The sequence below is a fragment of the Cyprinodon variegatus genome, unplaced genomic scaffold, assembly GCF_000732505.1.
Source record: "Cyprinodon variegatus isolate N-32 unplaced genomic scaffold, C_variegatus-1.0 Scaffold94, whole genome shotgun sequence".
In the NCBI taxonomy this organism is placed as follows: domain Eukaryota; kingdom Metazoa; phylum Chordata; class Actinopteri; order Cyprinodontiformes; family Cyprinodontidae; genus Cyprinodon; species Cyprinodon variegatus.
Window position 1 is genome coordinate 1,297,925 of NW_015150547.1, and position 13,558 is coordinate 1,311,482.

At 38.3% G+C, this 13,558-nt stretch overlaps 1 protein-coding gene across 2 annotated transcripts in view; it reads right to left on the reverse strand.

The window, feature by feature from the left end:
- The window catches only part of tcerg1 (transcription elongation regulator 1), a 21,184-nt gene that overhangs the window by 6,378 nt on the left and 1,248 nt on the right, over nucleotides 1–13,558 (reverse strand). The window contains exons 2-15 of one of the 2 annotated variants that reach the window (XM_015373949.1): nucleotides 12,313–12,550; nucleotides 11,731–11,883; nucleotides 10,688–10,970; nucleotides 10,363–10,605; nucleotides 7,353–7,412; nucleotides 6,224–6,424; nucleotides 4,469–4,572; nucleotides 2,424–2,512; nucleotides 2,184–2,344; nucleotides 2,000–2,081; nucleotides 1,737–1,872; nucleotides 884–973; nucleotides 652–770; nucleotides 412–562 (exon numbers count right to left, since the gene is read on the reverse strand). In XM_015373949.1, the coding sequence (XP_015229435.1) occupies nucleotides 412–562; nucleotides 652–770; nucleotides 884–973; nucleotides 1,737–1,872; nucleotides 2,000–2,081; nucleotides 2,184–2,344; nucleotides 2,424–2,512; nucleotides 4,469–4,572; nucleotides 6,224–6,424; nucleotides 7,353–7,412; nucleotides 10,363–10,605; nucleotides 10,688–10,970; nucleotides 11,731–11,883; nucleotides 12,313–12,550 (2,110 nt within the window). The remainder of the gene's footprint in view (nucleotides 1–411; nucleotides 563–651; nucleotides 771–883; nucleotides 974–1,736; nucleotides 1,873–1,999; nucleotides 2,082–2,183; nucleotides 2,345–2,423; nucleotides 2,513–4,468; nucleotides 4,573–6,223; nucleotides 6,425–7,352; nucleotides 7,413–10,362; nucleotides 10,606–10,687; nucleotides 10,971–11,730; nucleotides 11,884–12,312; nucleotides 12,551–13,558) is intronic. The other variant, XM_015373950.1, reaches the window with a different exon arrangement.

Here is a 13,558-nt window from a genome sequence, read left to right on the forward strand (position 1 = left end):
CACTGGCTGTGCTTAATGTGGTTCCTATTAAATCATATTTCTGAAAATAAACCAGTTTCCTACCTCTCTTTGGGGTTATTAAGGGAGTGTACCCTTCTCGTTAATCCAGCCCTTCTTTGCTAGCATGTTTAATTATAACTACTGGTAGCTGGAATTCTGACATGATTCTAGCTATTGCCATGGGTGTAAAGAAACATGCTTCCATGTTGCTCCGCAGTTCAGGGAGCGAGAGAAAGGTGACGCTCATTTACTTAAATCAGGGGAAGATGAGTTTATTTCCCGAAATTGTACAGTAATGCTTTTTCAATAAACGGATGCCTTCTCCATTAGATTTAGATGACTGTGACGAGAATCGACAAGGTATCAAATTGTTTCACAGAATTGAAAAGGGAACCCTAATTAGCAACACACCTTTTCTCCTCTGCTTTTGGAATCTTCCTTGTCCCTCTTCCTCATGGCGGTCATGAATTCAATAAAGATGGCCTCCCTGTCCTTCATCTTGTCGATGGCCTTGAATCGTGGATCTCTGCCGTGCTTCATAGCAAATTCACTGAATGTCGTTCTGCAAAGATATCAAAGTTAGAATCATCTTAAGTCGAAATTAAAACAAACCATCTTCAACAGCGTGAAAAACGAGGCATGCTTCCTAACTTGGTTGTGAGCTTAGATTCCTCCATCATCCGCCTGAAGTCATCTTTGGCCTGCATGAGCTTGTTCTTCTTCTCCTTCCTCTCTTCTTCAGCTCGTGTTTTCACATACTGATCAAAAACCTGAGCACAAGCACACAAAACAATGAATGAGGGAAAACAACAACAAAAAAAAAAAAGATGCCCCCCACAAAAGAAACAAGTAAAATCAACGTAAAAAAGGGTAAAACTCTAACCTGTTTCCTTTCTTTTGGGTTAAGCAGAAGGTAGCGTGGATCAAACACAATCTTATGAAGCTCTTTGTCCCAGGTTGAGAATGCCGACACCTAAAAGCAGGACAGACAAAACATCCAGTCAGTTATTATTGGGCTATAAACCAAAGGCAGGAAACGACATTAAGCAATAACAATAATTATCAAACTGTTCAATATAGGAGAAAAAAAAACAAAAAACAAAAAAACCAAGAAGTGCCCAATACTCAATTTCCGGTCCCACATTTTTAATCATCTGGAGTAATAATTAATTTCCATGGCAACAACCAACAGAATTACTATTTATATAATTCTTCATTAAGCCATGGACAGCAGGAAAGTTCAGCTGGATCAGGGCTGAAGATAGTTTAACTTAAAGTCAAAGGAATTCATAGAGAAATGTACTAAACGCATACTAAACAAAATATTTATTTTGATTACTTCAAACTATCAAAAACTGGAGTTATATTTAAAAAAAAGAACAAGTACTGCATTATCTTTAGATTGTTCTTTGATCTATTTCTGTTTGCTGTTCACATTTTTAGCTTACGTTTTAATGATTTTTTATGTTTCTCTCTAAATATGTCCACATTCCTCGCCCCTTATATACCCATTTTATTTATTTTTCTTATTCTGTTAAGTTTGATCAGGTCTAATAGGACCTTTAAAGGCTGTACATCTGTTGAAACAAACACCAAGCTCCTTTTCCAACACTCATCTAAATGAGTTCCCAACAAACAAAGTTTGATATTTTCTACCCCTTCCCTGCCTTTCATTTTATTCAGTAAATAAAAACATACTGGAGGCAAGGATCCAACGTGTGTTTAAAATGCGTTACCCCTCTCTCCAGCAGCATGTCTCTGAACTGGGTCATCCTGGCCTCCAGCGGAACCACAGCTCTTTCTCTGGCCGCTCGGAGCTCCGCCTCCATGGCTGCCTCTTTCTCAGAGTCGGCCTCCTTTGCTTCTTCCTTCCTGTAATCATGGCAAATCACAAGAGAACATCAATGAAACTAGAAGTTAAAAAAAACGAGAATAAAACAAAGCTTCATATTTTTAAAGGTGAATAAAGCTGTTTTCCTTCAAGCACAAACAAACGTACTTTCTTTTTTTGGCTTTGCTGTGCTCATCATCTGGGCTGTCATCAGTAGCTGTCGATGCCTCTGGCTCCTCCTTACTGACACCTGAGCAGTGAAATAATTTGCTCAACTAAAAGCCACTAAAATAACCGTTTTTGCCACAGCTTAAAGTTTACAGCTCAAATAAAGAGGCGTGGCCTTCCACACCTGTCTTTTTGCTGTCCTCCAGGCCTCTCTTGTGCGGCGGCTCCTGGATGTGTTTGTCCACGTCAGCTCGACCAACCAGCTCTTCAGGGCGGTCCCACATGGACAGCCGTGTTGTGGGGTTGTAAAAAAATACACGGTCATCACCCGTCCACACCACACACCTAATGAAGAAGAAGAACGTTTAGTTTTGGTGTATTTTACAGTAATAAGTGATGATCGTGGGGTACAATGGATGCCTACCAAGGTGTCCCAGGTATGGGGTTGGTGGCTACGGGCCTGGCCTTCTGAGCTGCCTTTTCTTCCTCTGTCATCTCTTCCTCTTTAGGTTCCTTGATAAAAAATAAGAAAAAAGTTCAGCTGGTTCTTCTCTTCCGGGTTCATCTAGCTTCTAAATAATTTCCTGTAAATGAATCCTAGTTGTTTCACCAATAAAATGCAGTACAGTTTAAAATGACGTGATTTTAAACTGTACTATTTGGAAAAGAGTTGACAAGTTTGAACAATAACCGATTTAATTCAATTCAGTTTTTTTATATAGCGCCAATTCACAACCAGTGTTGGGACCAACGCGTTATTAAATAATCACTTTTCTAGTAACTAGTGTGGAGTAAAAAAATGAGCACTGAGAGTTGATATTCAAGGAAGAAAAGGTTTTTCCTGAATAGGAGTGATTACTTAGAAGCCTTGTTGAGATGAAAGGAAAGGAAGGAGGTTTGAAAGGAAGTTTCCCCCTAGGTTAGATAAGGGGGAAACATGTCAAGATTCTCACATCCTGGTGTGAATAGGAAACAACTGTCATCTCCGTTGTCCATTGATTAAAGTGTTTCCTCTTGGTAAATGTTAATGTGTGGGGAGTCACCTTTTTTTTTATTTTTTTTTTTTTATTCAGGGGTTGGGATGCTGCAGCCTCAGATCAACACTGAGAGCTGCATTCAACTGGTCATTTTGTTCTTCTCTGCAGAGTAAAATAAAACCTTTTCTTCCTTGGATATCAACTCTCAGTGCTCATTTTTTACTCCACAATCTAGCACTGTAACTATTAATTTTTAAAAGACAGTAAAGCATTAGTCATTACTGCACTTCAAACAGATTCCCAAAAAGTTAAAAATCTGCATGTTTGCTAAGCCATAACAAGGCTATGTTGGGATAGTCTATAAAGCTTGGAACTCAACGCTAATCGGGACATTTTGAATAGAAAAAGCTTCCAGGGTGGAAAGCGAAACGTCATCAAACTGGGAAAACAAAGTCCAGTGGTTTGTTTTTGAACTTCTTTGGAATGATTATGACCTGGATGAGCGAGAATCTTCACCAGCATACTTCAAACAGATTCGTTACTTGCAGTCTTTAAATAAGGACTACAGCTTCTTGGTATGAGCGTACATGACGTACATAAGAATAAGCAACTTCAGCATGAATAAAGAGGAGACATGCTGACGCAGAGACACTGATTCAATGACAGCATTCCCACAGAAAACCGTAAAATACTTCTGTGATTTGCTTATTATGTTTGGGAAAAAAGACCATCATTTATCGTTAGGAGATGCGATCTCAGAAGCTCAGCAAATCATCCAAAAACTGACTGACAGCGACTTTTCATTACTTTCTCAGCGATATAATGATTTTACGTGCACGGTTTGCATTTTCTAATGCAAAAATTCTGGGTCAAACAGTCTTACTAGGATTTCTAATCGTTCTGGAATGGTCTAACCACATTTAATTCTACTGCCATTTTTTTTAAATTGCTTGAAATGCATTATTTTTCAGCTTCATCCCCATTTCATAGCCTGTCAATATTCAAACAAATAAAGATCAAGACATCCTATTTTTCTTTGACTATAAACAAGAAATCTAATCACATCCATAATTTTATTGCAACTCACTTGTCAAACCTCAGATCAAAATAATATAGATTAGTTTTTTAATGTTTATTAGATATGTGGACCTTTATATTAATGTATTTATTCATAATAAACACCTTATATTTCATAATCAAACCTCTAGTTAAAATTCAGGAAACAGGAAAATTTCCCAAATTCTTTGACACTTTAGATCATAAAAAGTAACTGCACAGTTACTGTGGCTAATAGCGAGTTACTTTCACTGAGCAGTAACTCAGTTACTTTTTTGGAGAAGTAACTAGGGACTATAATAGATATTTTAAGTAACTTGCCCATCACTGTTCACAACTAATGTTATCTCAAGACCTTTTTCAGACAATAATATATTTCGGTGCATTTAGTCTTACACTACAGTTAATGTAATTGATATTCGTAATGTTTACTGACCTCTTTCTCGTTATTAGCGTTTTCCATTTTCATCTCCTCTTCCATCTCCATCGCCTCAGCTTCCTCCTGGGTCAGGCGTTCTTTGGCCCTCTCTGCTTCTTTTTCTAAGAACAGATAAATGAGAATGGATAACTAGGCACTGAGAAGAATGAGATCATTTTGAGACCTTGTACTAACATCTGCCCTGAAAGACTTGGAATTAAGTCCTTTGTGAGCAAATCTCTCTTTTTTTTTTTTTTTTTTCCTGTAAATGAGTAGCAGATCATGACATCAATGGCGCATGATAGCCACATGCCACTTAAACCACTACCATCCCTTTCAGTTGTTGACACTGATTTATCCAAGTTTTATGTTATTTTCACTCTCAGAAATAACCTCATAATAATCCTCAAAAGATAAAACATTAAAGAGCATAAATATTAAGTATATGAGGGGACATGCAAATCACTACTATTGTGATTATGTAATGTGCAGGGGAAAATTGACATGGCAATTGCATAGAAAAAAAATCACAGTCAGCCCATAAAGCATCCTGATTAATTCAACCCAAGAAAAAAAAAAAAGTTTATTGTTATAATATTTCCTAAAGTGGCTGCTCAGTTGTCTTAAATACAAAAGAGTGTCTGATGAAAATATTTACAGAATGTAAGCCATCATATTGCGCAGGGGTGAGGGCCTGCTACTTTAATCAAATACAGAATTTAAAGCTAGGACCTAATCCTGGTGAACTCACCGCATGTAGGAAGTTTTATGGCATTGATCCATTATATGCTTTTTTGTGGATCTGTTTTAATCTTTTTAGGAAGCTCAGTCCATGCACTGCAGTCTATTCTGGACAGTAGATTTATGCTAAATTTAGGTATTAACACACAAGTTGATTTGAAATTGCTTGTTCCATCCTTATTCTGATTTATCAGTGGACACCATAAAGGCTGGTTCACGCGGCAAGATTTCAAACATTGTTGGGTAATTTTTTAAGACCGTTTTGTGTACTGCGTTTTTCTCCAACTACACCAAAAGCACAGTTCATCACTTGAGCTGATTGATGCTCTCGACTTGCATCAAGCATAGTCTTCAGATGGTCTCTTTGTTCAGCGGTTTATGCACTTAAGTGAACCTTTACTTTATTTTTTTATTTTAAAGTAGTAGCCATTGAAAAATGTCCCCACTTTCCTTGATGGGCCCTTGGCTGGTCGCCTACAATTCCTTTTTAAACATTCATCTTTGTACTAAAATGTTCTGTCATGATTCGTGGACATTAAGATCGAAAAAGAAGCGTCATCTCCTGGTCAGACCCTGTAATTCAGTGAAAGTGTGAGAGTTAAAAAATATGCAAGAGAGAGTGACTCCAGTGGCCTTGAAATTGAAGAGCATTTTCCTGTGAGTTGGAAGCAGGCTGCCATTTGGGCCATTTTGAATGGCTGCTGCTGTATATAATAGTTTCACGGAGTTTGAAGTCAGAAATGATCTTAAAACTCCATCAGTGTAATGAATAAGAACAAAATAAATTGATGAAAGATCTAATTTTTTAAAGATTTGTGTGAATAATAAACCAAACTAAAGTATGTTTTAAACTTTACAACTTCCTGGATTTATTAAAAAATACCCAAATTTAAATTTAAAACAGCTTTTTTTCAAATCTCAGTTGTTCTTATTTACATTCAAGTAAAAGATTTTTTTTATTTTTATGTCCACACATGTTATTAAGCCTCTACAGCCCCGTATAGCAGACCAGCAAAGTGTCAGAAGCTCTACCTTTCTCTATGACGGCCTGTGGTTTCTCCCAGGTGGACTCCAGTGTCCGGTTGTTATAGTAATACGTTTTCCCATCAGCTGTTCTGTATTCGGTCCACTCAGGAAGCTGCAGTGATCCAGCTATGGAAGCAGGAGCTGGGGAAAGAGTCAGCTGGGGGTGCATCATGGAAACTAGAGGTGGACCCATGCCAGGGAGCATGCCTATTAGAAACAAAACCAAGATCTCAATTTAGTCATTCTTATAACTTAGAGAAACTTTAACATACCGGGTGATATCTTGTTCTCTAAGATGTTAGCAAAAAAAATAAGTAAACAACATGACATACAGCTACCTTATAACGTTTTTTATTAGACTGAACTATCTAGAATACATTTTGAACTTAAAAGGGAGCCTCTAAAAAAAAAAGAAAAAAAAAAGAAAAATACCTTGAAGAGTATTCGTAGAGTAAAATAAGGGCAAAGGCATCGTTGCCGTAAACAACTGATTAACAGAGAACACAGCCCAAAAACACAAACAAACAGTGACCACACACTCACGACCATGCCACAGAAGAAGACAACCACAGGACCACAACACATCGCCCAGATTAACTCTACGTAGCAACCACAGCTAGTTTTATTTGGAAATAGATGGACTGCTCTGCTGTCACTCTACACCTGTCAAAGAAAAGCCTGTACCCAACAACCAACGGCAGGAGAAATCTATTCGGATGCTGATCGCATTTAATTAAAATCAGCTAAACTAACGAGGTCCGTCCCAAGGTAAACACAAAAGGATTGATTGTATTTGGTGGATTTGTTTTAAATCCAAGGATGGTAGGAAAACCAGATTGGTGCTTTCCAGCAAAACATTAATAAAGCTATCTTTAAAAAGCTGTAATTAAAAGCTGAAAAAACAACTTCAGCGATAAAGGATCACTATCAACCTGCATGTCCTACTTCATGTTGGAATGACTTGAATAAAAATTAAATTTAAAAAAAGTCACCCCTGTATTGTTTCATGGTCACTGCATTCAACACCATGCCGGTGGTTTCAAACGTCCCCATTCTGATACTATACGATGCATGTAGACGTCATTCACTACCATGCCATCTACTGGTGGTCTGAGGCGAGCGGCTGGGTGTTTACCGTTGGCGCTGGGGCCTGCCTTTACACAGGGAGCACCTACTATCTGCACCATTGCTACACCTGCAAGAACAACGGACAAGCAAGCATGGGATTGAACACAGCAGGACACTAGACATCAGCTACCATGGTGTGAAAGAGTGTGCGGTTCCCGCTCAGACGGGCATTAAAAGGTACGATAGCTTATATTTCTGAATCTGTGAGAAGATTCAATCATTTAACGCTGAACACCAACATACATCACAGCGGTGGATAAAAAGCCATCCATCCAGCATTACGGGGCGCCATGGAACAGATTAGGGCCAATTTCACATTACATTGTACACCAATAACAACTAGATATAACAGTTTGCTGGCTACCCAGTTAATTTGTTTCTAATGGTTACAGCATTAGCTAAGAGTATAAAATGTCCACCTGCCTTGCTTAAAACAAAGTAAGATCTCTTTTAGGTCTGCTCAGCTGTGCCTTATTCATATCTCCAGCACTTTATTTCATCTCCACATACCCTCTCAGACCCATGTGTGTTCTGTTGTGGTTTTATGTCACAGACTAACACAAAGTAGTGTTTAAATTGTGAAGCGCAAGGAAACAGCTGTTCATAAAAAAGGATTAAAAATAAGTTGAGCAATGTTGACCCCCCCGAGCCAGTACTTTGTGGGAACACTTTCTGCTGCAGTTCCATCTCAATGTCTATTTGGTGTACATCTCTACTGGCACTGCACGTTTAAAGAGGATCTACACCCCCTGTCCTTTTCTGCAACATAGCTCAGATTCTGTCAGATTAGATTTATACCAAGACTTTGAGTGATATTAATATGACCTAAATCAGGGATTCCCAAACATTTTTGCCAATAAACCCCAAAATATCAGGCAAAAACATCATGCCAATAGCACCCCTAAAAATATATTTACTGGAGAACATGGTGACGTGTTAAATACTTATTTTACACACTGTAAATAAACAGCGCTTTAGTATTTAGCCACCTTGAACTTTATGACCTTTTGACACATTTCAGGCTTTAAACATAACTATATAAATTTTCTTTTTTTTGTTAACAACAAACAATACGTGAGCACAATCATAAGGTGGAAAGAAATTTATTGGGATATTTCAAACTTCAATTAAACAGGCCCCTTTACTTTCAGTGCAGCAAACTCTCCGGAAGTTCAGTGAGTGAATGGTACAATGTTGACCTAAATAACTGATGATGATAAACACAGTCAACCTGTGTGCAATCAAGTCTCTATATATATGCACTTTCTCTGTGATCGTCTCAAAGGTCTGTTTAAAGCCCAGAGAGCATCATGAAGAACAAGGAACACACCTGGTAGGTCCAAGATAGTGTTGTGAAGTTTAAAGCATTTGGATTAAAAAGATTTCCTAAGCTTTAAACACCCCAAGCTGCACGTTGCAAGTGATCATATTAAAGACCCACCATTCCTCTAAACTTTCAGCTCAAACAAGAAGATTGATCAGAGATACAGCCAAGAGAACCATAATCACTCTGGATGAATCTACAGCTGAGGTGAGAGACTGTTCTCAGGACAACAATCAGTCTGGCCTTCATGGAAGAAAGCCATTTCTTAAAGATATCCATAGACATTCTCGTTTAAAATTTGCTACAAGCCACCTGGGAGACACAGCAAACATCTGGAAGAAGATGCTCTGGTCAGATGAAACCAGAATTTAACTTTTGGGCAACAATGCAAAACGTAATGTTTGGCGTAACAGAAACACAGCTCATCACCCTGAACACACCATCCCCACTGTCAAACATGGTGGTGGCAGCATCATGGTTTGGGTCTGCTTTTTTCCAGCAGGAACAGGGAATATGGCACGTTGGATGGAGCCAAATACAGCGCCACTCTGAAAGAAAACCTGTTGGTGTCTGCAAAAGACCTGAAACTGGGACGGAGATTTATCCTCCAACAGCACAATGATCCAAAACGTGAAGCAAAATCTACAATGGAATGGTTCACAAATAAAAATATCCAGATGTTGGAATAGACAAGTCAATGTCCAGACCTGGATCCAATGGAGAATCTGTGGGAAAAAAAAACTGAAAACTGCAGTTCACAGACGCCCTCTATCCAACCTCACTGAGCTCCAGCTGTTTACAAGTAAGAATGGGTAAAAATTTCATTCTCTCGATTACAGCTGTGACTTGCAGCTGTAATCGCAGCAAAATGTGGCTCTACAAAGTATTAACTCAAGGGGGCTGAATAACTTTGCAAACCCAATTTTTCAGTTTTTTGTTAAAATAGTTTTAAAATATATAATATATATTAATTTTGATCCACTTGATGATCGGGTTCCACTTGTTTTTGATTATTTTATTTTTTATATTTATATTTTATATACATTTTATATCTTTGTTTGAAGCCTGAAATCTGGCAAAAGGACAAAAATTTTAAAGGGGCAGAATGAAAAGCACTGTAAATACCACCTACGATTAATATACACATTCAGCAAAAAAAAAAAAAAAAAAAAAAAATTTAATTACGTATAAAGAAATTTAACTAATAAAATGATCTAAAAAGCACATTTAATAAATGGATTGTGTGTGTAATTAAATTGTGCAATTCATAAGTTATTGTTGAACTGAATTGGCTATTTAAATGTGCCTTGATTATTTCATGGTACATTTTTTTTCATAATATATTTCTTAAGTTAACTTTGGCTCATCCGGCCTCAGGGGTCGCATCATAATGATAAAAAAATAAATAAATAAAAATAAAATTTTCAGACTGCTTTTGCTTCCAGTGTATTTGTGTTGGTCTATTACATAAAATGCAAAAAAGTTTTAAGTTTAGGGGTATGAACACATATTCAGGGCATTGTACCAGTACAACCTTTTTGAACTGCTGCTACAATGAACCACAAAGCAACATTTGCAAACAGGACGAAAACATTTATAATTTATAGAGAAAATCTGACATTAAAAAATCACTCAGTGCTTATTAGAGATGAATCAAACCAGCAACCTTTAAAGTTAGTGTTGTCATTCTCACCTGGTAGAGGGATGTGCATGCCTGGTAAAGGCACCCGGAAAGGTGGCACCATGACGGGTGGGAAGGCAGGAATGGCTGCAGTGGGCTGGGCCACACTGTGAGGCAAGGCTGCTGGCAGCAGCGGCACAGTCTGAACCGCTGTGACAGGAGACGGCACTGTGGATACAGTCACCACAGTGACTGGAGACACAGCGACACTAGAAGTCGCTGTTGCTACAGGGGGAAGATCTGCTACAGCGCTGGCTGTGAAGAACAGAAAGAGAGAAAAAAAGCTAAAGACTTTGGAAAACACTTGAGTGTTGATTGTTGAAGAACATCGGATTACCTGCGATGGTCGCAGATGGTGAAGAGGTGGTGGTGGGGTCTGAACTAGAGGTGAGCGTGTGGGATGGGGTAGAGCTAGGAGCCTGAGTGGGGGAGGCCGCCGCCGCTGTGCTGGCTGCTGGGTTGATGCTGTTGGCGCTAGAAGCCCCAGTCGCCCCCACGTTTGCACCTGAACCTGTGGCCCCCGCTACCAGAAGAGGGTTGAGTTCGGACTGCTGAATTATCTTCACCCCATCTGGTTTACTCCATGACGACTCTCTGGTTCGGGCGTTGTAGTAATAAGTCTGACAGGGTGATAAGTCAGTTATTAGTGGGGATGTTTCATACTCTTGTACTAGATCTAGTGATCAGTGTTTAAACTAAACAGAACATTTATTATCCATCTATGATTCTGTCATCACTGGATTAAAGGGCCTCTGAAATTCAACATTAGTTTCACAGGTTTACAAGCCAAAACTGAATGTTTCATTGATTGCACTTAAAGAACATTGAATATGTGGGTGGAACCATGGAATAAGTTCAAAACGTATCCGGAACCTAAGGAAATGTTAAAAATTAGACAGTTTCAGTAGTTTTTCCTGTATGCAAATGAAATAAAATAGTAGATCTCAGTACTAGCCCTGAAGTAGGCTGGTGAAGATTCTCAGTCATCCAGATCACAGTCATTCCAAAAAAGGTTTTAAAAAGTTATAAAACAAACCACTGGACTTTATAGAGTAGCCCTGCATGTTTTCAAAGTCTAACTGTTGCAGGAAATGATTGAACGGCCTCCAGTCATCAAGTGCTGCTGAGGCTTATTATTTGATATAAGTCATGTGTGTGGCAGCAATGAGATACATAAAACACCCAGGACAAGGATAACTGACCAGGATTGAAAACAGCCTGTATTTAAATGAGTTATATGCTCAGTGCATCCCTTATGTGGTTGATTTAAACACTCCTCCTGTACAAGAAACCTTTTTGTAAAGTTATCTAATTCCAATCCAGTATTCAAGTTTCATTAAGTAAAACAGTGTAAGATGCTGATATGAGTTAACATACTACCTTTCCCTCTGAAGTCTTGTTCTCTACCCAGATTTCCTCTGTAGGATTCAGAGCTGGGGTTCCAGATGCAGGAACAGGAGGCATCCCAGGAGGAAAAAGCATCCCTGGAGGAGGGGGCAGGTTACCGATGGGAGGAGGGAGGAAAGGGGGTCTCTGCAGAAAAAAAACCAAAAAACACACATTTAGTTTTTAAACCGAATGCCAATCACTCCAACAAAAATATGCTATTCTGAAAAATTAAAAATTGGTAAATAAAACATAGCAGCAGATGCCTTAAAGAGTCAAAGAGAATCTCACTGCAGTTTAGAATTAATTACAATAAAAGCCAGAGCCACTGTCAACCATTTCGGCTTATCCTTCTCTGAAATGTTTGAGCTACAACGCTTGTTGATTTACAAAGAGGAAAGAATAAAAAAATTATTTTACTGTCTCTTAATTTTTGGATGACAGAACTGATAAAAAAAAACTACAACAAACTTTTTTAAAGGGAATTAGCTTTCTGTTAAGATTCTTCAAATGCAGTTTTAACACTTTATCTAAGAAAGATGTGCTAATGTTGAGTCAGATGTAAAAAATATTCACCTGGAGGTGAGGAGGTCCGATGGGGGGTGGCATGCCTCCTGGTGGTGGGATAGGCGGCATGTTTGGGTCAAACGGAGGTCGTGCAAAGGGAGGTCTTGGTGGGGGTCCCCTCATCATCCCAAAAGGAGGAGGCGGGGGCCTAAGGAGCGGTGGAGGACCCCGTAAAACTGGGGTCTGAGCTGGCGTAGGGGCTGTGGCAGGGGCAGGGCTGTGGAACCGCGCCGCCTGCTGCGCCATTCTGGTTAAAGGTAAAGTAAATGACAATTAGGTCAACAATTTTTAATCCTTCAAGCAGTAGCTCTTCAATGTACAATACTAAAGGCAAATTAGGACTGTACCATACTACGAATGCCATATCTCTACAAGGCAAAGTTAAAGGCAGGTTGTTATTTTTTGAGTATCAGTGAATTTAAAGATGAGTGAGGTCAGATGAATCACGACAGAAAGGATGTATGCCAAATATTCACTACCAGGAAACTGCAAAGCTCCTCTGCAGTATCCCTCATGTAAAATGGCGTTTATCAATTTGGGTAAGGCTCTAAAAGCTTGTAATTGAATACACAGAAACTGCATTGCAACATTCAATATTGTACTGAGTAAACCATAACTATAAGAAAACAAAGACAGTAACAAAAGTTCAATATTTTCATCCATTTTAAATCTAGTTTGTCTGCAGGGTTGTTTAATGCTGATTTCTATGACAAGGAGAATATTTACACTTTTGGGTGTGCCAGGCTTTTCTTTTTCTTTCTTATTATTTCTTAATTTAGTTCACTATAAAGAAGTTAATGATATAAGCAAAAGAAAAACCTTAGAAAGAATGCTAAGAATCCATCAAACAGTATCCAATGCAAATGTATGACAATTATTGCCATCTTTATAAGGTTCTTCATATATAAAATTTAAGAGACATTTGCTTAAAAAAAACCAACCTAAATTACAATAAAACCCAGGAGATCATTCAGTGACAAACCAAGCTGTAACCGCAAACTGTGATGTATGCTGAAATACTGAAATTGTGTTTGAAAGTAAAATCACTGTGAGTCAAATTAAATTGGGATTTATATTTATGTCCAAACCTAATCAACCAAAAATCTTAATGTAGAGATAATTTTTTTACTAAACACTAAAAAAGGGGGAGGGAGTATTTTTCAACGATTAGGGTGAAATATAACAAGATAAAAACATCTATATTGGCACGTTAGATCATTCATATATATATATATATATATATATATATATATAT